The 22,691-nt window shown below is 30.9% G+C and overlaps 3 protein-coding genes across 4 annotated transcripts; 2 read left to right on the top strand and 1 right to left on the bottom strand.

Annotated features, from left to right (window-relative positions):
- Positions 1-433: 433 nt before the first annotated feature.
- Positions 434-5,343, top strand: LOC131602753 (G-type lectin S-receptor-like serine/threonine-protein kinase B120). Its single transcript, XM_058874939.1, has 7 exons — positions 434-1,934; positions 2,037-2,147; positions 2,255-2,493; positions 2,665-2,875; positions 2,990-3,227; positions 3,335-3,482; positions 3,598-5,343. The coding sequence occupies exons 1-7, from the start codon at positions 635-637 to the stop codon at positions 3,892-3,894; spliced, it is 2,544 nt and encodes an 847-aa protein (XP_058730922.1). The 5' UTR covers positions 434-634; the 3' UTR covers positions 3,895-5,343.
- A 2,877-nt stretch (positions 5,344-8,220) lies between these two features.
- On the top strand, positions 8,221-12,316 carry LOC131602754 (pentatricopeptide repeat-containing protein At2g17140). Of its 2 annotated transcripts, none has more exons than XM_058874941.1 (3): positions 8,221-10,774; positions 11,394-11,554; positions 12,186-12,316. In XM_058874941.1, the coding sequence occupies exons 1-2, from the start codon at positions 8,289-8,291 to the stop codon at positions 11,503-11,505; spliced, it is 2,598 nt and encodes an 865-aa protein (XP_058730924.1). In that variant the 5' UTR covers positions 8,221-8,288; the 3' UTR covers positions 11,506-11,554; positions 12,186-12,316. The 2 variants fall into 2 exon arrangements, with proteins under 2 accessions (XP_058730924.1, XP_058730923.1); XM_058874940.1 differs by lacking the exon at positions 12,186-12,316 and adding an exon at positions 12,036-12,171.
- LOC131602755 (glycosyl hydrolase 5 family protein-like) lies at positions 12,101-14,225 on the bottom strand. The gene is made up of 3 exons (XM_058874942.1): positions 13,584-14,225; positions 12,845-13,439; positions 12,101-12,537 (listed from the first exon to the last, which is right to left on the bottom strand). The coding sequence occupies exons 1-3, from the start codon at positions 14,166-14,168 to the stop codon at positions 12,101-12,103; spliced, it is 1,617 nt and encodes a 538-aa protein (XP_058730925.1). The 5' UTR covers positions 14,169-14,225.
- Between the last annotated feature and the right edge of the window lie 8,466 nt (positions 14,226-22,691).

Here is a 22,691-nt window from a genome sequence, read left to right on the forward strand (position 1 = left end):
TATACTCTCAACTTCTTGTGTTTTACAGCCTCCTTCTACGAATATCATCTCTAGACTTTGTGTCCTTCATGTTTTATAATTTTTTCCTCTCTCAACTCTTCAATATTTTTTACTATTTTCCCCATATATTCAACTATATAATCGTTACATTTTCCTTATATCTTAGTCAAACATGTATGAATAAAGCCTCGTTACAGAGATAATGATCGAAAAACCAGGTTTAATCTAAACCGCTGGAAAGGAAAATATCTTCACCCCACCACTAAAACAAAAGTAATGCAAAACAATAAAACCTAACTACTTTATATTCATTTACGTAAAAGTTAACTCAACTAGTTACATTAAAATAGTTAACTAATAAGTAACACTTTTTACAAAGATTATTCTCTTTTTAAATTTCAACTTGTTTAACAACCATGATTTAACCATTTTGTTACATTTTTTCACCTAATTGTTCAAGAAAGTGGCGCTCAAGAATATTCAACTTCTTAACTCCATTCTCCATCTTTTCTCCTTCTAAGTCATGTAACACGTTTTAACTCTTTGAAACTTCTCCTCCTTTTCATATTTGACCATTAATATATTAGCAACAAAAAAAACCAAACAGTATACTATTCTATGCAATCTCAAGAACATGGGCAAGATCATAGGATTCAATGTTTCATTTTTTATGTTGTTGTTATTGTTTTTGTCTTTCCTATGTTTTTATCCTTTGTTTTTGCATGCTGCTTCCTCCATCACACAGAATGAATCTATCAAAGATGGTTCTACTTTGGTCTCAGAAGGTCTCAAATTCGAAATGGGTTTCTTCGGCTTAAACAACTCTTCAAGATACGTTGGAATTTGGTATCGCAACGTTTCGGTTTCAGCATACGTGTGGGTTGCAAACAGAGAAAATCCTATTAAAAACAGACAAGGTTCCATCACAATAAAAAAGGATGGTAACTTGGTAGTTCTTGATGGAGAGAACAACGAGGTTTGGTCAAGTAATATATCAGTTCCTATAAATAACTCGCAAGCTGTTCTTCGTAATGATGGAAACCTTATTCTTTCGGATAGAGAAACTAACAAGGAGATTTGGCAAACTTTTGAAGATCCAACTGATACATATCTTCCAGGTATGAAAGTTCCCGCGAGTAGCGGAGGTGGAATCGGGAAGGATCCTACCTTTCGTGCGTGGAAATCAGAGAAGGATCCTTCATTCGGAAAATACACGATGAGTGTTGATTCGGAAGCCTCACCACAGATAGTGATTATGAAAGGTGAGAAAAGAAGGTGGAGAAGTGGTTATTGGGATGGTAGAGTTTTCTCAGGTGTGCCAAATATGACAGGAAATTATCTTTATGGTTTTAGGCTTAACACGGACGATAAGGGAGAAAGGTATTTTGTTTATGAAGCATTGAATAGTAGTGATAAGATAAGGTTTCAGATTGCTTATGATGGATTTGAGAGACAATTCAGGTGGAATGAAAATGAAAAAAAATGGAATGTGATACAAAGTCTTCCTTATAAGAAGTGTGAGTTTTATAATTCATGTGGTAGTTTCGCAATATGTGATGAGTCTGATTCAGTTTTGTGTAAGTGCTTGAAAGGGTTTGAGCCAAAGGATATGATAAGTTGGAAAAATGGGAATTGGTCAAAAGGGTGTAAGAGGAAGAATCCATTGAAGGGTGAGAGAACTAGTACTAATAGTTCTGTTGGAGAAGATGGTTTTTTGGTGCAAAGGGGTTTGAAGTTGCCTGATTTTGCACATTTGGTTAATGCTGGTAATAGCGATGACTGTGAAAGAAATTGTCTGCAGAATAGTTCTTGTACCGCGTATGTAAACACTATTGGAATTGGGTGTATGGTTTGGTTTGGAGAGTTAGTTGATGTTCAAAGACTAGAAATTTATGGAAATACACTCAACATTCGGCTTTCCGATTCTGATCTAGGTAAAGAAAAGAAATCATCTTTTGTCCTTATTTCCATGTATTAGTTTCTCAATTTTGATGCGAGGTAGTAATTACAATAAATTTTTATGTCGAAAAACACAGATGATGCGAAGAAAAAGACCAAGATTTGGATAACATTAGCTGTTGTAATGGCGGTTATCTTTCTTGGAATTTTTGCATGGCTGCTATGGAGATTTAAGGGAAAACTCAAAGGTAATATAGCGATTTTGTCTTTGATGAATCACTATGTATTATATTTATATACTGTTTCTCAATGTTGACATTATAATTTTCTATTCCTTTCTATTTTTCTTCCACAGTCTCTTCGACTTCTTCTCTCAACAGAAACATTGGTAATGGAACAGTTTCTGAACCATCCAAAAGTACAAACTTATTAGTACCAGCAGAATTTTCAGGATCAGTTGATCCGAATTCGGAAGGGAGTCCTCTAAATAATGCAGAACTTTCATTCTTCAATTTTAGTAGCATTGTAATAGCAACAAACAATTTCTCAGAAGAAAATAAACTCGGACAAGGGGGATTCGGTCCTGTCTACAAGGTAAACAATGTAACTGTTAATATGATTGTAATGTTTAGCAACCCAGTAGGCCACTGCTACCGCACGTTTAATATTCTTTTCACCGTGATTTTGAGAAACTGGTATGTGTAGCTTCTGTCCTTATGTGATTTTTCACCGTGATTTAAGAAGTACATTTATTCCATTTATCAGGGAAAGCTTCCAGGGGGAGAAGAAATCGCGGTAAAGAGGCTTTGTAGAAAGTCTAGCCAAGGTTCAGATGAGTTCAAGAATGAAATGATGCTAATAGCCAAATTACAACATAGAAATCTTGTTAGACTGTTAGGATGTTCAGTTCTAGAGGAAGAAAAGTTACTGGTATATGAATACATGCCAAACAAAAGTCTAGACTTTTTTTTATTTGGTATGTTTCTTTATATTAGTTTTCAGCATTTTCATTTGGAAATTATGTGTGAAACAGAAATTATTAGTGCATTTGCATAACAACTGGTTTTTTTAATGGTTATCGTCGTTGCAGATCCAGTCAAGCAAACAAAACTAGATTGGACTATACGTTCTGAAATCATCGAGGGTATTGCTAGAGGACTACTTTATCTGCACCGTGATTCACGGCTTAGAATAATTCATCGGGATCTAAAAGCAAGCAACATTTTGTTGGACGAAAATATGAATCCAAAAATATCAGACTTTGGCTTGGCAAGGATATTTGGTGGAAACCAAAATGAAGACAATACAACTAGAGTAGTTGGTACATAGTAAGTATACTTTGATTTTAGTATCTTAGTTGTATACGAAATTCACCATCTTAATTCTTTCTAGAACTAGACTAATCTCAATACGACATTATGTGTATGTGCTGCAGTGGTTACATGTCTCCTGAATATGCGATGGAAGGTCTATTTTCAGTTAAATCTGATGTCTATAGTTTTGGCGTACTTCTACTAGAGATTGTGAGTGGTCGCAAAAACACTAGCTTTCGTGATTCTTATGATCCAAGTCTCATAGGATATGTGAGTAACTCCTATTTTACACTACCATATGATAAATTCCAAATCAACTAGCAATGACAGTTATTTTGGAACAAAGAGAATAATGTTTTTTCTTTTTTGTGATGAATGAGCGTAGGCATGGCGTCTATGGAATGAAGAGAGAGTGATGGAGCTTGTTGATCCTTCGATCCGTGATTCATGTAAAAAGAGTAAAGCATTGAGATGCATACACATAGGGATGTTATGTGTGCAAGATTCAGCATCTAATAGACCAAACATGTCCTCAGTGGTATTGATGCTGGAAAGTGAGGCAACAACTCTTCCATTGCCTATTCAACCTTTGTTTACTTCAATGAGGAGATATGATGATACTGAAGAATTTCATACCGAACCCTTTGAATCCTCAGTTGATCTTACAGTGACAGGGAGATAAAGCAAACAAATTAGTCCATGTATAGTAATAGCATAGCAATATGTACATGTTTCATTTGATTATACATTATTATTGAGTGCTTGTTTCATGGTGGCATTTCCACTTCATGGTGGCATTTCCACTTCCCTTTTATTGCATTATTTCACTTTAAAAACAAGAGTGGAGGAAACACGTTAGAAGACGGTGACAGTTTCTCATAGAAGAAAGGGTATTGTAGTGGCAACAAATCTACTAATAAATATAGGGATTTTTTTGTGGATAATAATAAATATAGGGATTTATTTGTATGGTTTGATTATTATTATTTTCTACCCTTATTATTCTGGGCCGTCTACAAGGTTCACGAAGAATGTCCAATAACAAACGTTGAAGAGACAAAGATGCAATGAACAGACGGACCTTCATCTCTCTCTGTCGAAGACACTCGGTCACATCTCTTATCATTGATATCTAATTGAACAACCGTTTGCAAAAGGCGCCGAATTACACACGGATGGTTTTAACCGTCCATACTATATAAAGACCAGATCGCGTAATGCTCGATATTCAATTTCCCCCACTCTTATACCACTTTACAGTCAGTGCCATATTTGAGAGTTGGAATACTAATCTTGTAGGTCCACTTCCTCTCCGTCGTACCAATAACTGGCTCCACTGCACTTAGACTTCACTTCACCACTTTACTACACATTTATGGTTCCCTAAGCCTAACGGAAATATGACGCAGTATGTGAGAATCGACTCTTGATTCCCACAGTTTTTTCCACAAAAACCACTATCTCTTCATCGAAGACACATATCACAGATCTTCTTCTCTAAAATCATTGATGTTCTTCTCGCAGGTCGCTGATCTTTTTCTCTCGAAACACTGATCTCTTTCTCTAACGAATCATATAACAAACTCTTGAAGCCATGGTGACATCGGAGATTACCAAATGTGCCGCTTAACATCATTCCGTTGAGAATAACAAATCTTCACCTCCTCCTCAATTAGTAAATGATTCAATCTTTGTGACCTCTCTGTCTGTTGTTGCACAACAAGATATCACTCCTCCAAGAACTGACTCAGGAACGTTCTAAGATTTTTTTGTATTCCAACCTATGCAACAACTTTTTCAAGGCCAATCTTCACATCAAGCTCCATAGCAACCGTTTATAATTAGACATGCTCCTGAATATTCAACAATTACAAGCTAACTTAGGTATGCAAGGAGTTGTTGACATACTGATCAATGTTTGTAACTTGGTATAACAACAAAATTCCCAAGCCTTGGTTTATAGAATACCTCAAATTGAAGAGAAATTGCAATGTGCTCCTCCAATAGACAACACTACGCAAGACGGCAACACTCGACGATCATGGAGTGATCATACCACATACGACTTTGGTAGATGAATTTTCCCCATATAGAGCAGACATAACTGAAGCAGAAGACATTGTACTCCTTCACCCAACTTTGGAGGGAGAAGTGACAGTCCCGTTGTTTGCTAGCCCCATATCTCGCTAGCACAATAAACCCGAAAAAGGGAAAGATATGATGCAGATGCCTCAATCTCTAATTAGAAAATAAACTTACTCTCCTCATGCATTCCTGATAGTAGGATCCCCTAGTCCCTTGGGAAGCCCCTAAAGCTAGAAATATAAAACGACAGTGAGGATCTAGACAAACATGTAGACAACAGGCTAGATTATTACAACACCCGTGGAGTCGTGAAGTGTAAAGTATGTGCGTTAACCCTTAAAAGAGTTGTTAAGAATTTGTTTAAAACCCTCTTAAATGGGAGCATAGACTCATGGAAGGAACTGCCAATTTATTCACTGCTCAGTTCACCTATTGAAAGTGACAACCTACTACAATGGTAGTACTCAACGAGCTCATGCAAAAGAAGAAAGAAACCATGTGTGAGTACATTGATAGATTTACCAAGGTAGCGGTAGAGTTAGAAGGTTTATACGATGGATTAACATGTTAGATCTTCAAAAAGGGACTGGGATCAGACTGCATGTTCGAAGAAAAAGTAGGGCTGTAAGCAATTTGCAGTTTAAGGGTGTGTTTGGTTCAAACGAGGGGATGGGATTTTAATGGAGGGGAGAGAAGGGAAGGGGAGGTGAGGGATTTTAATTAAAAATATGTTTGGTTGAAGAGGAGAAGGGAGGGGTTTTACTAATAATTTATATTTTTATCCTTATTAACTTATATAAGTGATACAGTACGATATTCAAATGTGAAAAATTTATACATATTTTTTTGTTAGTAAAATTTCTAATATTGAGTGACTAAAAAATTATAATTTACTACATAACATTAAAAAATTGAGTTGACTTAATTCGAATAAAATATTCAAAAACAAATTAAACTATATGTTGATAACAACTTTGAAATCGTAATGAATTATTTAACACACAAAATACATAAAATAATTTATTATTAAATATAAATGATTTAAATCTTTTAATAAAATAAATTAATTAATTAAAATGAAAATTTTAAAATTTGATATAAAAGAAAATACGATAGCATACATAACAAAATTAGAAAAAAACATAAATAAACATAAAAGAGTTATAAAAAAAATCAAAAAAGTGAAATGATTAGACAAAAAATTCAAAATAATTTGAAGATGGAGAATAATTATAATAAGCTGATAGAAACAATCGAGAAAAATCACACATAAGAGAGCAATAATACAAAAGAAAATGAATAATTTTAAAATATTAAAATAAAACTGAGGATATTATAGTAATTATAATAATTTTTAAAATATTAAAATTGAGTTTTCCTCCTCTCCCCTCCCCTCCAAATCCTTCCGATTTAGAGGGATGCAAAAAGTGTGTTTTGGAGGGGTTTTGCTCCCCTCCCCTTCCCCCCCTTCCCTCATAAAATTTGAACCAAACACATTTAATTAAAAATATTCCCTCCCCTCCCCTCCCCTCCCTCTACCCCGAACCAAACACACCCTAAGTGACCGGATGAATAGGGCCCAACTTAAGATAAGACTCAATGTGCGAGAATTACCGAAGATGGTCAAGCTCCGAAAAAGGATAATAATCGCCACAAAGTGAAGATTTGGAAAGAAAGATGATCCATCATTTATCGTCCAACACACACTGAGGCCGCCACACTGAACCAAAAAAATAATTGTTAGAGCTTTCTAGAACAACCTCAAGGTCTGATAGTTCAAAGATTCTCAGGCCTAGAACCTAGTTGTTGATCTATGTGCTTGTAGATACATATCTTTGCAACTGATAGATAATCATGATAGTTTTGATAAATGACAACTGCAATGTTTGGATCCGCGTTTCTCCATACAATAATCACATCCCAAGGCATGTTAATGTAAAAGCTACACTTTCCAGCTTCTATTAAACGCACGGTAGCGGTGCTTCATTGGAAAAACAAACATACACAACATCATATGTCAAAAGACATTATGTGGAGTCTTCATATATCAAGAAGAAGCAATGATCAAGATGTTCTATCAATATCTAGATGTTCTTTGTGAGGTCAAGGTGTCAAATCAAATTCAATGGAAACAACACTTAATTTCAAACATAGGGATTAAGGGTCTGTTTGGTAAAAATAACGGTTGACTGATAAGCTAGCTGATAGCTGATAGCTTATGACTGATGGTTAATGACTGATGACTTATAGCTTATAGCAGATGGTTGAGAATGGTAGCTTATAAATTTATTGAAGTGTTTGGTAAAATTAGCGGTTCAATTAACTTATAAATATAAAATGACATAAAAGATATTTAATATATAATTATTTTATTTTAAATTAAAATAAATTATAAGGGTTTAAAACTAAATTTTAATTGAAATAATAAGGATAAAAAAAGGAAGAAAAAGTAATAAGCTATAAGACATAAGCTAAAACGCTATTTGAAATAACGTCTGGAAAATAAGCTATAAGCTAGTAAAATAAGCTATAAGCTTGTGATGAGAAAACCGTTATCAAACAGGTCTAAGTTATCATATGAGCTTATAAGACATAAGACATAAGCTATAAGCTCGAAAATATGTCTTACCAAACAGAGACTAAGTCATTAAAAAAGCTTATGGACCTTTTTCCTTTTAAGCCAATTATTTACTTATAAATAAAAGGCTTCTCCTCATTTATTTTCACACCAATTTTATTTTTGAACTATTCTTTCTCATTTTATTCAATAAATCGAAAAAATGAAAATTTATTTATAAATAAAAATGGAGGAAGAAATGGAATAAGCTAATAAAAAAATATTATAAACTAACAATAATAAATAAAAAATAGATAAAATGTTTAAACGGGATTATACCTTTTTACTCAAAACCATGCTCATCACTATCATCATCTTCGTTCACAGCATGTCAACTCTAGTACCTGAACTATGATCCTCATTCCCTCCAAAACATGGAAGAAACAAGAAAACTAATGAAAGCAATTCATCAAAACAGCAACAACCCCGAATTAGCATGGCATCTCTTCAAGCGAATCCTCTCTTCTCCCTCCACCTCCACTTTATCTCACCACCACATCCCCACCATCACCCGCATTCTCCTCTCCGCCAACATGCACCACGAAATCAACCATCTAACCCAACTCATCACCTCCAACCACCCCAACACCGCCCATCACTCCCTCATTTCAATTCTCCGTATATTAGCCCAATCACCCCACCACATTGATTCCGCCTTTTCCCATTTCAAATCCCTCAGAACCCAATTCCCATCATCTCCTCTCCCTCTTCCACTCTACCACCTCCTCCTCCGTTCCAGCCTCCAACAAAACCGTCCGCATTTCGTTACTTCTTTATACACTGACATGATTCAGACAGGTGTTAATCCTCAAACCTACACTTTTAATCTCTTGCTTCAATCACTTTGTGAGTCTAACGCTCTTGACCATGCCCTCCAACTGTTTGATAAAATGTCTGAAAAGGGGTGTCAGCCTAATGAGTTCACTGCTGGGATTCTTGTTCGCGGGTTTTGTCGAGCAGGGAAAACGAAAGAGGCGTTGGAGTTTGTTGACAAGAAGTTATGTTTTAATGTTAATAGGGTTGTGTTTAACACTCTTGTTTCTAGCTTCTGTAAACAGGATATGAATGATGAGGCTGAGAAATTAGTTGAGAGGATGAGAGAGAAGGGTTTGTTTCCGAATGTTGTTACTTTTAATTCTAGGATATCTGCACTTTGTAGAGCAGGGAAGGTTTTCGAGGCGTCGAGGATTTTCAGGGATATGCAGATGGATGGAGAATTGGGACTTCCGAAGCCTAATGTTATAACTTTTAATTTGATGCTTAAGGGGTTTTGCCAGCAAGGGATGATGGAGGAGGCAAGGTCTTTGGTTGAAACTATGAGGAAAGGTGGAAATTTTGTAAATTTGGAAAGTTATAATACGTGGTTGTTGGGTTTGCTTAGGAATGGGAAGTTGTTGGAGGCTCGATCGGTTCTTGATGAAATGGTGGATAATGGTGTTGAACCGAATATTTATTCGTATAATATTGTGATGGATGGACTATGCAGGAACCATATGCTGTTGGATGCCAGAAAGTTGATGGATTTGATGGTAAGTAATGGTGTTTACCCGGATACTGTTACTTACACTACTCTCCTACATGGCTATTGTAGCAAAGGGAAGGTTTTTGAAGCTAAAGCTGTTCTTAATGAAATGATAAGGAAAGGCTGTCATCCTAATACTTATACTTGCAACACGTTGCTGAATAGCCTGTGGAGAGAAGGGAGAAAAGTAGAGGCTGAGGAAATGCTGCAAAAGATGAAAGAAAAGAATTATCAGTTAGATACTGTGACCTGCAATATCGTGGTCAATGGTCTGTGTAGAAACGGAGAATTGGAGAAAGCAAGTGAAGTTGTAAGTGAGATGTGGACTGATGGAACAAATTCCATTAGTAAAGAAAACTCTTTTGCTGGTCTAGTTGATTCAGTCCACAATGTACCAACCAGCATGCCTGATGTGATCACTTACACAACCTTAATTAATGGACTTTGCAAGGTTGGGAGGCTGGAGGAAGCCAAAAAGAAATTTATTGAGATGATGGCGAAAAACTTGCACCCTGATTCTGTGACTTATGATACGTTTGTATTGAGTTTTTGTAAGCAAGGGAAGATATCATCGGCTTTACGTGTATTGAAAGATATGGAGAGAAATGGTTGCAGCAAGACTCTTCAAACTTATAATTCACTAATCTGGGGACTAGGAAGTAAAGGGCAATTATTTGAAATATACGGATTAATGGATGAGATGAAAGAAAGAGGAATACGTCCAGATATTTGCACTTACAATAATATGATTAGCTGTCTCTGTGAAGGAGGGAAAGCAAAGGATGCAACTTCTCTTTTACATGAACTGTTAGATAAGGGCATATCTCCCAATGTATCTTCCTTCAAAATATTGATTAAAGCCTTCTGCAAGTCTGGAGATTTTAAAGTAGCCTGTGAACTTTTTGACGTAGCTTTGAGTGTATGTGGCCATAAAGAAGCTTTGTACAGTTTGATGTTCAATAAATTACTTGCCGGTGGAAAACTCTCTGACGCAAAGGAGCTATTTGAAGCTTCTTTAGAAAGATCTCTCTTGTCAAAGAATTTCATGTATAAAGATTTGATTGACAAACTTTGCAAGAATGAAAGGTTAGATGATGCCCACTTCCTTCTTCAGAAATTGATTGGTAAAGGATATGGCTTCGACCACTCATCATTCATACCTGTGATTGATGGCTTAAGTAAAAGGGGAAATAAACAACAAGCTGATGAACTAGCAAGAATAATGGAATTGGCTTTAGAAGGTAGATCTGCAGATAGGACTTGTCGAAATGGAAACACTGTCTTTCGTCATAAATTACACAAGGATGGTGGAAGTGATTGGCAGGATATAATTAACAGGTATTACCATATGGTAGTGAAGATAATCTTTTCATTCCACTTTTGGGGTTCTGTTCTTATATACTAGATTGTTTGGGTTGTTTTGGATTAATTATTTACGCAGTTATGGTTACAAATTCAAAACTCCGCACCATTAATTTCTAAATGTGACTAATAGTTCTCCTTAAACATGCTCTGTGTAAACTTGAACTTATGAGCAGTGACGTTTCCAATTACTGAATTTTCTCATAAAATCACGTTTAGATGAGTTGAAGACTATCCTGTGATAAAATGCTTGCATCCATTGCTATGCCTTGTTTGACAGTTTCTAACTCAACTGGATTGAGAATATCATATAAATTGATAAATATATATGGCTATATTGTTTCAAATTGTCTTCATCTTTGAAAGGGTTGCTTTATCGCACAACATCTAAAATTATCTCTTATTATTATTTACTTCCATTTCAAATATATTGGTTCTCTATCAAACTAAATACAAACATGGATCCGGATATTGCCTTAGAATTTTTTTACTATCATGAGTTCTGTCTATGGCTTTTTAATTGTTGCAATTACCATTTCTTTATGCCGCATATTCTTCAATATTTCCTAATGATCTGTTACTTATTACTTGACAGAGATGTTGGCAGTGGAATCGCATTGAAAACTCTGAAGCGTGTAGAAAAAGGCTGGGGTCAAGGAAGTATATCGAGTTTGCTGCCTCAAAAGAATGATTTTCTTGATTACTAATGGTAGCAGTTTACATTGGTTTGAGGTTGGAGATGCTGAAGACCAACTTGTAAGTAAAGCAAGTTTTAATAATTTATTTATCATTCCTTTCTATCCTAAGATAAGCGACACAAATATTAATTCAAAGTACACCTTATGAGTCCCATGAACATTGACTGTAAACTTTTTTCCATCTTGTATGACAATGATAATTTTAATTACAGAAGATGTTTGAAAATTGTTGATCTGAAAGGAGTTAATCTAAGAAAAGAATTGCACTCAAATGATTGGAAATAATAATTGAACAAAAAATAAAAAGGTCACAACTGTATTCTAGGACTTGTCTCATATGACCCATGATTCTAAAATATTCCAATTGACCGTATATTCCAACTTGTCTGCATGTCTTTATTATTTTTCATGAATGAGATGATGTAGACAATAAATATTTATATTTATTTTCTACTAATATAGCATCGTATCGGTGCCATAGACATCAACACTATTACCTAAATGACATTACTACCACTAAAAAATATGAAAATATGCAGGTACTAACTTGGTATAAACCAACACGCTCCAGATTCCTTCCAAATCTAATTTGAATGATCCTAATTCATATATAAACATTGGTTGAAATAAGTTGGAACCATTGGCTTTGGGGATTGTCTAAACATGAAGAATCATAATCGTCTATGCAGATGCATTTTCTGGTCACTATTTTGGAAGAATCTGAATCCATTTCCAAGCACAAAAGGGATCCATTCCCATCAGAGGTGGCCAAGTGAAGACCAGTCTTTGAAACAGATTTCCATGAACTTTGCTGCGACAAGCAATGTCCCGAGAGACTTGCAGGAAGTTCTTCACCCTCTGCCTTTACACACAGAGCAGAACCCATCAACCTTATTGGAGAACCATTTCCGTCAGAACTCCATTGGTTATGACTCTTACAATCACCCAATACAAGTTCATTGTAAATCTTATTCACATGAGCGCACTTCCCAGTCAATGGATGGAACATTATATAGGACTTCGACAGGTTTGAACTTGGATCTGCTTAAGTAAATCACATAAACACAATTTTTATTTTTTAGGCATATAGTCTTAGTGCATTTGAAAAAGCATATTTATACTTAGGTTTCTGGTAGAATATATCCACTTGTGGTTGCGTCTGTAAAAGTTTATGAAAATAGCTTTTGATGTGTTCATATGTTATTTTGATCTTGTTTCAGTAAGCACTTATTTAAGCTATGTGACACATACGGGTAATGAGTTGTGCATATAATGTTTTTTTTTGTACAAATAATGTTTATGTGAATGTAATAATGTGAAGTATGTATTTATATGATATCATACGTACCTTGGACCTTCTTTTGGATAAGCTGAAATTTCTCAGGGAATTTTGGGTCTCTGAAATTTTTCCAATCGTTGTCCATAACAGCATATGGCTCACCAGCCCCAACAGTGCGTTCTCTGTAATAGTAGCTTCCACCAAAAGCCCACAGGCTCCAATCCAAGTCAACAGAAGAAGCGTAAGACACAAAGCATGGCAAGAATTTGTTGGCCACGGAATTGACACTAGTCATGTCATATCCAAATTCACTTATGAATAAAGGTACTGGATTGCTACCACTGATGAGAAAACCTGCTTGGTCTTTTAAGGTTTCAATGACAGAGGAACATACCCAGTTCACTGGTAGCAAATTCCACCTATTTTGGTTTCCTGAGAAGGAATAAATGTGTGCCTCGTATACCAATTTGTTATTGAAGTTTAGATCAAGGGTCCTATTCTTCAAGAATGAAAGGTCACTGTCAAAGTTTAACCCTGAAATAATGATTAATAAATCTGGGTTGTGTTTGTGAATCGTTTTTGCTCCTTGGCTTACGTACTTGTACCAATCAGGCAAATTTTGGCGTCCACCTCTTAGTTCATTCCGCAAGTCCATGGCTATCACCTGCATATAACAGCAAGTAAAGAATAGGGTAAGCTTACAACATTCATACATTGTACACCAGATCTTGTGGTAAAGCATAAGGTATGTTATGTTTATGCTAAAGTAAACTTGATCATGATTTTTTAATATCATGTGATTACTTACATTGTGTTTTCCCTTGAAGAGCTTAGCTATAAAAGCCAAACCTTGAAGCCATTCAGAAGGATGAAAATGCCTATCACCGAAGAATCCATTCTGATCATTATTATCACAACACCACATTGGCATGCTAACATGATTATCAATAAGTACCATCACACCCTTTTCTCCAAGAGCACCAATAGCAGCTTCATAAGCTTGAACATGCGTCATATTCAACATTAACGGATTATGTTTCTCAATAGCCGTCATAACAACCTCGGGTATATCAAGACTAGAAAGTGTATCACGAACGATGTGATTTGCATATCTAGTGAACATGTAAGTAGCATAAGATAAACGCACACAATTGAATCCTGAATTAGCAATTTGAGTAGCTATGTCATGTATTGGCAATTTGTCAAGACCTTCAACAAGCATTGGTTCCATATGAGCAACCCAATGTGAGCATGTTAGCTTCACTCTTTTCCCTGTTGTATCGTCTATGATCCATCTATTTTGAGTTGAGAGTGGCATTGAGTTGCAATAGTACGAGGTTAATATTATGGCTATGAGAATTGTTGAAACTAAAAAAAGTGGAGATTTTCTCATGTTGTTTTAACTCGCAGCTTTCTTTACCTTTCAACCAATTTATAATTGTACTTTACTCCTCTCGTGTGTTTATATATAAACAAAACTAGATTATTAACCGTCAAGTGTTTTCACTCTTTTTTAGTAAAAAAAAAAAGTACCATTAGGTGTTTTCACTCGATCATTTTCCTTCTGTCTTAACGGATTCATTAGTTAGAAAGAAAATTTTCAAATTCAATTTTTTATTATTATAATTGATTATCTTAAGTTTGGGACTGATAGCTTTCAAAATTAGCTTCTATTTTATCTTTTTAATCAATAATTAAAATTTGACTGGGTATTAAATTGGATAGCTTCATGTTAACGGACTAAAGCTGATTGAAGTTTAATAAAAATAATTAAATAAAATTTTAAAATAGTATATATAAAATAAAATAAAAACATTGTTTTATGATATTAAAAGAGAAGGTTTAACTTGCATGATGATGGTAGTTTAGTCATGCATTGATAGTTTTAACTAGAAAAAAAAAACTTACAATATATGTTTAAACTTTAAAGGCTTTGCATCAACGTGTCAAAAACAATGAGATTGGCTTCTCCACAATTCTCCCACTTTAACAGATGAAAAACTATCTTATGTAAATTTTAAAATACCTCTATAAATTTGAAAGTATATTTTGAGATGCATCTATTTCACATCAAAATACGTTTTAAAAAAGACACACCTTCTTTTTCTCTAAAATTTAATATGGAAATGTATTTTTTTAGACACACCACATAAGAAATTTTGCTTATTTAATGACTTAAGGACAAATCCAAAAGTATACTTCTAGAATTTAGAATTGTCAAACGGGAATTTTAAAAAATGTCACATTTGCCTTCAGTGACAATTCCGAAAAAGTATTTCTAGAATTGTAATAAAATATGATATTGCATGTTCTTCTTTCTCGTGATCAAATATTCTTTTTCGCTCAAAATCTTTTAAAAAAATCCTCTCACTCTCAATCAACTTTTGCACTCTAAAACATCATTCTTATGTTTTATCACATCAAAAGAAGTAAAAAAAAGGGTTAAATAAGTTTTTGGTCCCTATAAATATTGCAGTTTTTATTCTTAGTCCCTCCCTATCTTTAGGCAACGTTTTTTAAAAAAAACCGTTGCCAAAAGCAGCTAAAACGGTTGCCTAAAGGCAGAGAGGGACTAAAAATGAAACTGCAATACTTATCGAGACCAAAACCTTATTTAACAAAAAAAAAAGAAAAATTTGAGATAAAGTTCATGTATTTCTTTCCTAATTGTTTATATTAATCTAGTTTTTTAGCTGAAAAAATGAATGTTGTCTCTGGAATTACATTTTCGGATTCTAGTCATCCAGAAGTGTATTTTCATATTAGTTCAAACTTCAATTCGGTTAGTTTTTCAAATTAAATGGAGAAAAGGAAGAACGGTGAAAGAAGGGATACTTATAGCAGACTATTCATTTCTCCTTTTCTCTCTCTTAAAGTCAAACAGTTTGACACCCTTTAGTTGATACGTGTCTTCACTTTTTCGAATTCAGAGTTAGAATAGAAAGATTTTTTTTTGTGGCCCACGATCTTTCTTTGAAAACAAAGCTATGGTGGTGATTATTCAGGAACATGTCTCGAAAATACTGTTTGATAAAGTGGTTATGATGACGATGATGTCAACTCAATACTCTGAATAGTGATAAAAATTTCAAAAAATGTCATCTGTCTCTCAGATGGTCGAAAGTGACATTTTTAGGGGACAATTCGTTAGCTTAGAATTCTCGACATGGTGAGCTCAGCAAAGAGAATATGATACATAGTTGAATGTGAAGGCATTTGATTATATTTTCGACAAGAATAGTTTTTCGACCGTTGATATCGAACTCAACACATCTTCCCTAAGTTCTTGGACTTGGCTTTTTTTTTTCAGTAGAAATGTTTTTCCTTATGACTCGATTGGTTGAGTCGTCGACAATGACAGTTAAGACAAGGTGAAAAGATCAGATTGAGAAATTGTATTTAACTTTATCCATGCATCGAAGACATGTGGGAGTAAGTTAAAAGGTTGGAAATTAGGCATAGAGTTAAGACAAGGTGAAAAGATCGGATTGAGAAATTGTATTTAACTTTATCCATGCATGGAAGACATGTGGGAGTAAATTAAAAGGTTGGAAATTAGGCACAGGATTACGTGTCGAACGCTACAGACACAACTGTTGTAGGAAGTTACTAGAATATAACCCGCGCTTTGCGGGGTTGACCTATAATATATTATTCTCATTGTATATAATATTTTAAACTTTAAAATATTGTTATTGTTATTGATATTCATTTCATTATTGTTACTATTAAAAAAAATATTTTTATAGGTATATTTTTATTTATTTAACCTCTTATTAATTAATTATATAAAAATGATTATTTAAATAATTTATATAGTATTTGTGGATTTAAATACGTAAAATTTAGTAAACATTTGTGTAGATGATTATTTAAAAAAACAATTCAATATAAAATTAATAAAAGAGAATGATTTTTTAACATTGTAGAGAAATTTTTTATTGAGTTTTTTTAAATTATTTTCAATTGTAAATTATTGTTTTAAATTATATATATATATATATATATATATATATATATATATATATATATATACATATTTAAATTTTTTATTCATATTTAAATTAATTTTAATTCTTCTCTATTATAGAATATTTATAAAAAAAAATTGTTATTGTAAGTTATTGACGAAAAATAATTTTTTATAGGAACGATTTTTTATATTTAAGGTGATATAAGATTCATATTTTAGATTATTATTATACACAAATTTATTTTATAAAATTAGATAATAAAATTAATTGTATCCAAATATTCATAAACTATAAAAAGAAATATCTTTAATAATAATTACTATAATTTAAATAGTTAAATAACTATTAAGATAAAATAAACACAAATTAAAGAAATATCTATACTATCATAACAAAATAATATAAATTAAGCTATTATTAAGATAAAATAAGTACAAAATATAAACAATTAAAATATAATTACAAATATCTAAACTTATATAATAACAAAAATAGAATAAATATTTAAATAAATAATAAATTATTATAATATCATTAATATTCTGTATTCTAACAAAACCTAGTAGAACATGAGGCAGAGGAAACTTAAAAATAATTTTAGGTAATTTACATTTACATGTGAAATTAAAACCAAATATAAACCTCCGACTCCTACTAAATCAGAGTTCTTCAAACACATTTTCAACATGCGAAGATAACCTACAATAACATTATATCTTTTACTAAGACAAACAACAATTTAACCATTAAACCTTTAAATAGCAAAACTACATTCAACTTCTAATTCTATAATATAATACTTCAAAGACTTATTACTTTTCAACATATTTTATGTTCAGCTCCTACTAAATTAGAGTTCTTCAAACATATTTCCAACATGCAAGATTTTTTAATGTTACCTTAAACAACATATATGATAAATTCTTAGAGAAAAGAAAACTATAAAACTATTAGATTTATAACTTATACATTAAAAGTATATAATATTGTTTTTCATACATAATGTTTGAATTGTCAAACAATTTTCTACAATACAATTCATCTCAAAAGAGTAATTCAAAATTATGATTTCAATTGTAAGAAGATGAATAACAAATATAGGACATTAAAAAAATTACCACATAAAAATTAATCTTTCAATAAAATTCTCAAATATATCTTCAATATTTTATAAAATGAAAGATTATGATCAATCTTTCAATAAAATTATCGAATATGTCTTCAAAACATATATATAATGGAAGATTATAAAAATAAAAAAAAGAAAACCTAAAGAAAAATAGAAGATTATGAAAATAAAAAAGAAAACATAAAGAGAAATAGAGTTTTAGTGAGACAAAATAAACCTATAAACTGATAAGTTGATGAGTCACTCTTTCCCCCTTAAATATCATTATAAAATCAATAAAAATTCAACCATAAATATGAATTAAAATAATAATATAATGTAGAGTAAATTCTACCTTAAATAATATTAATATGAATCAAATAGCAACTGTCATAATTAAATATTTCAATTTAAAAAAATATCAAGGAAATGAAATTATTGTTCATCCTTTTAATTTTTATTTTTTAATTAATATAAATTTTGATTAATTCAGTCCTCCTTTATATTTAGTTTAACTCTGTATATTTTCTCATTTTTTTATAACTGTAATTTTAAATTATTTTACCTATTTTAAATTATCTTACCTGCGGTTTTACATATATATTTTTACTTTTATCTTTCATAATTCTCTTCCTTTTTAAAAATGATCAATAATATTAAGCAAATTAATTTATTATAAATATATTAATTGTGATATAAAAGAAATTAATGACAAAGTTAACCGTTTTTATAGAAAAAATTATTTAGGAGTTACATTTAAAAGAAATTTAACACTAAACTATACTATTACATTTATTAAATTTTAAAGAGTTTCTTATAACTTATTTTATTATATAACGTTAATGAAGTTAATAATAATTTTTAATTTTGTAACTTACATGAAGTAAAGAAAAAAATAATAATGAAGAAAGAATTTCTACTCAATCATTAAAAATAGAAAAATAGTTAATTATGAAATGTAAAAACAAATTTGCGTGTATTAAAATATCTTGTTAAGTTGTGATTGTGAGAGTAATAATAGAGGAATTATAGTTATTTGACTTCTTTTATTTTTAATTTTTTGTGGTGTTGTAATTATTAAATTGATAATAATAATAAAAAGAGTTTTTAAATATATTTTCAATCCAAAAATATATATTCAAATCTTATTTATGTTTTTTATTCTTCTTTGTTATAAATTAATTTGATTGTTAAAGTAACTTTGTTATAATTATTATTTAATTTTTATTATGTAATAAATAGCATATCATTTATTTTAAAATCTTATTTATGTTTTTTTATTTCTTCTCTAATATAAATTAATTTGATTGCTAAAATAATTTTGTATAATTTTATCCATATTATTATTATTATTATTATTATTATTATTATTATTATTATTATTAATAGTAGAGGTTGAATATTATTTTTATTATTATTTATTTTAATGTATATTTGTATAATTAGGATTTGTACTTGAAATTGTTACAAAGATGACATGTGGCTAAGATTATTACCAAGATGATATGAGGCTAGGGTTGCCATCATGACTTCTTTGAATTTATATTAAGTAGATGTTTTCTTATTTCTTCTCTAGTATAAATTAATTTGATTGCTAAAATAATTTTGTATAATTTAACCCATACTATTATTATTATTATTATTATTATTATTATTATTATTTTTATTATTATTATTATTATTATTATTATTATTATTATTATTATTTATTTGTATCTGTTATTGCTATGGGTCAATATTATTATTATTATTAATTCAATTATTATTATTATTATTTTTATTATTAATATTGTGTCAATTATTAAATAATATATTATTTATTATTTTTATTATTATTATTATTGTTGTTATTATTATTATTACTATATTTATAATTATTATTTATTTTTTATTATTTAATAAATAGCATATCATTTATTTTAAAATCTTATTTATGTTTTTTATTTCTTCTCTAACATAAATTAATTTGATTGCTAAAATAATTTTGTATATTTTAATCCATATTATTATTATTATTATTATTATTATTATTATTAATAGTGGAGGTTGAATATTATTATTATTATTATTTATTTTAATATATATTTGTATAATTAGGATTTGTACTTGGAATTGTTACCAAGATGACATGTGGCTAGGGTTGCCATCATGACTTCTTTGGATTTATATATATATATATATATATATATATATATATATATATATATATATATATATATATATATATATATATATATATATATATATATATATATATATATATATATATATATAAGGAATCAAATTACACCATGAGTTATACTCGGTCATAACTTCGTTTTCAATAATGTTTTTTTAAAATCAACCCTTGGATTGAAACATAATATCATATAGATCATACCTGCAAAGTTTGAGATTATTCTATAATAATTTACTATGTCATTGAATTACATCAAAATTTACATTATATAAAAGTTCACTTTAACGTTAATCTTTGGATATCTTGATGATATAGTATATCATTATAGATTAATCTCAAACTTTATATGTATGATCTATATGATATTTTGTTTCAATCTAACGGTCAATTTTTTTAAAAAATTATTCAAAACGAAGTTATGAACCAGTGTAACTCGTAGTGTAAATCTTCGGGTGTAATTTGATCCCTCATTATATATATAGTATTAGGAATCTGGTGACAATATCATTATAGAATCTCTATAGAACTTGCCCAAGTCAAAGCGAGAAACAAGCTTGTATGGGATAGTATAATTTTGCGCACCAACTTATATTCATTTAATCTAAACATTTCTTTTGCTTTTGTTTATTTTGATTCAGCATCGTTGTTTTCAATTTACTTCACAATAGACTTCGACACAGTAGAAGCTTTTATCTTCATTTCACTCTCAAACCTCTTTCTTGCTATTTTCTTAACAATCAACTTTAAATTCATAACCACATTCAAACATTTTTTTCTTCACAAATTGTACAAAAATTGCCTTAAGATTTTCTACTTTGATTTTGTAAGGAATTAAAACAAAGTGATTGTTTATCAAAATCGCTAGTAAATAGAATCCTACAATAATTGAATTTGTGTAAATAACATATCTCGTGTAATTTATAAATTATCAAATTAAATATAGTGTGTAACTTTTTGTGTATTGTCTTTGAATAATTTGTGATATTTATAAATTGTGTATTTATAATCGTGATTGATTTTCAACACAAGCCTAAGATGATGGAAAACTCTATTTTTGCTTCAAGACTTTCGTGTATTTGAAAAACTCTGATATTTTTTTTAAAAAATAATTAAAATTTTAAAAGAATCTATTCACCCCTCAGACTATTTCTCTACTCCATATTACTATCCAGCATTTCGCTGGGGAGCATTTGATGAGTAATCTCTATCATATTGAGCCATGTGGCAAGCCTGAATTTTTTATGAGATAAGTCAATTGGTGAACTGCGCCAAATAATATCAAAGTGGACTTGAATTATTATAGCATAATGGTCCAAATAAAAAATAGAAAACATAAACCAAATCATTTTCCCCAAAACATTTACAAATCTCCACCACAAATGACAAAACATACAAGTTAGAAACAATGAATACACAAAATAAAGACAACTTGTGTTGAGCAATTCTCATTCACATGTTTCATGCTTTTTTGAAAACCGTCACAAATGACTTGACTCTATGTTGAACTACATGTGAAAGAGAAGGTTACTAAATTAACGGAGATATTGAGATAAAACTACCAATTAAGAAATAAAACGAGTAGAAATAGTAGAGGGATGTTACAAGCTGAATAGTGGTGTGCGTGTGTATGATCTAGTGGTAAAATTTGGGTTTTGAGGGTGTGCTCTCCTCTAAGTCTCAGGTTAAAATCCTGTCAGACCCAACTCATTCCTCAAATAAAAACACTTCGACCTTGATCATAACATATTGTCGATAAGTCTACTAAAGTTATACATAAAAATTAAGCAAAGAAAATCACTAAGAAAAAATCATATGAGGAAAAAAATCAAATATTACTTTTTTTTACTGGAAATCAAATATTATTTCGGCAATTTTGAGTTGACCGACAAATATATGATAGAGTGTGTGGTTAAAAGAAAAACTATAACGGACTGATAAAGTTTAAAAATTTATATGTTTGTAATAAAAACACCTTATTCATTTTTATAATGGAGAATGTATGTTAAGTTTTGATATTTATATATTAAAATTTTAAAACAAATTAAAAATTGTCATTTTGATATTTTTTTGAAACAAACAATTTAACATAATCGGCTTCAGTTCTATGGTTCGAACAATTAGGACGATTTAATCCAATTTTTTCGGTTCTACTCTAGGTTTGATCCACCAGCGGTTTTAAAAGATTAACCCAACCAGATTCATCTTTGATTCACAGTATAATCAGTTGAACCGGCCGGTTTGGTCCAATTTTTAAAACATTACTTCTAAGTGTGTGTTTGGTAAAGCGGTGGAGTGACTTTGATCGTATTTTTTAGAAGTTATTATTTCTAGCTTCCACTCAACGTGCATGGTGTGACCACGACTCTTGTAAAATCCCAAACATAGACTAAATGTAGTATTAAGTTCCGCTCGTTTTTATCCGACTATTTTAAAATGAGACGGAATTGATTGATTTAAAAACTTTAACTAGTTCTGTTTTAAGACAGACAAACAAGTTAATCAAATAAATTATTAAGTAAATTAGTTAAATAATTTACAAAAATATTACAAAAAATTTAAAATAATAATAAAATCAAAATTATTAATTCAACAAAATTAAATTATGTATATAATGTAATCAAGAAATATAGAAACTATTAATCAAAAAAATTTCTC

This window comes from Vicia villosa, linkage group LG5 (assembly GCF_029867415.1).
Source record: "Vicia villosa cultivar HV-30 ecotype Madison, WI linkage group LG5, Vvil1.0, whole genome shotgun sequence".
NCBI lineage: Eukaryota > Viridiplantae > Streptophyta > Magnoliopsida > Fabales > Fabaceae > Vicia > Vicia villosa.

Bases quoted from the DNA above. Each gene is read 5' to 3' on its own strand.
- LOC131602753 (XM_058874939.1), top strand. From the start codon at position 635: ATGGGCAAGATCATAGGATTCAATGTTTCATTTTTTATGTTGTTGTTA. The intron at 2,148-2,254 runs GTAATATAGCGA...TTTCTTCCACAG, and splicing joins ATTTAAGGGAAAACTCAAAG to TCTCTTCGACTTCTTCTCTC. The intron at 2,876-2,989 runs GTATGTTTCTTT...TCGTCGTTGCAG, and splicing joins TCTAGACTTTTTTTTATTTG to ATCCAGTCAAGCAAACAAAA.
- LOC131602754 (XM_058874941.1), top strand. From the start codon at position 8,289: ATGGAAGAAACAAGAAAACTAATGAAAGCAATTCATCAAAACAGCAAC. The intron at 10,775-11,393 runs GTATTACCATAT...ATTACTTGACAG, and splicing joins TGGCAGGATATAATTAACAG to AGATGTTGGCAGTGGAATCG.
- LOC131602755 (XM_058874942.1), bottom strand. From the start codon at position 14,168: ATGAGAAAATCTCCACTTTTTTTAGTTTCAACAATTCTCATAGCCATA. The intron at 13,440-13,583 runs GTAAGTAATCAC...TGTTATATGCAG, and splicing joins TCTTCAAGGGAAAACACAAT to GTGATAGCCATGGACTTGCG. The intron at 12,538-12,844 runs GTACGTATGATA...TTACTTAAGCAG, and splicing joins TATCCAAAAGAAGGTCCAAG to ATCCAAGTTCAAACCTGTCG.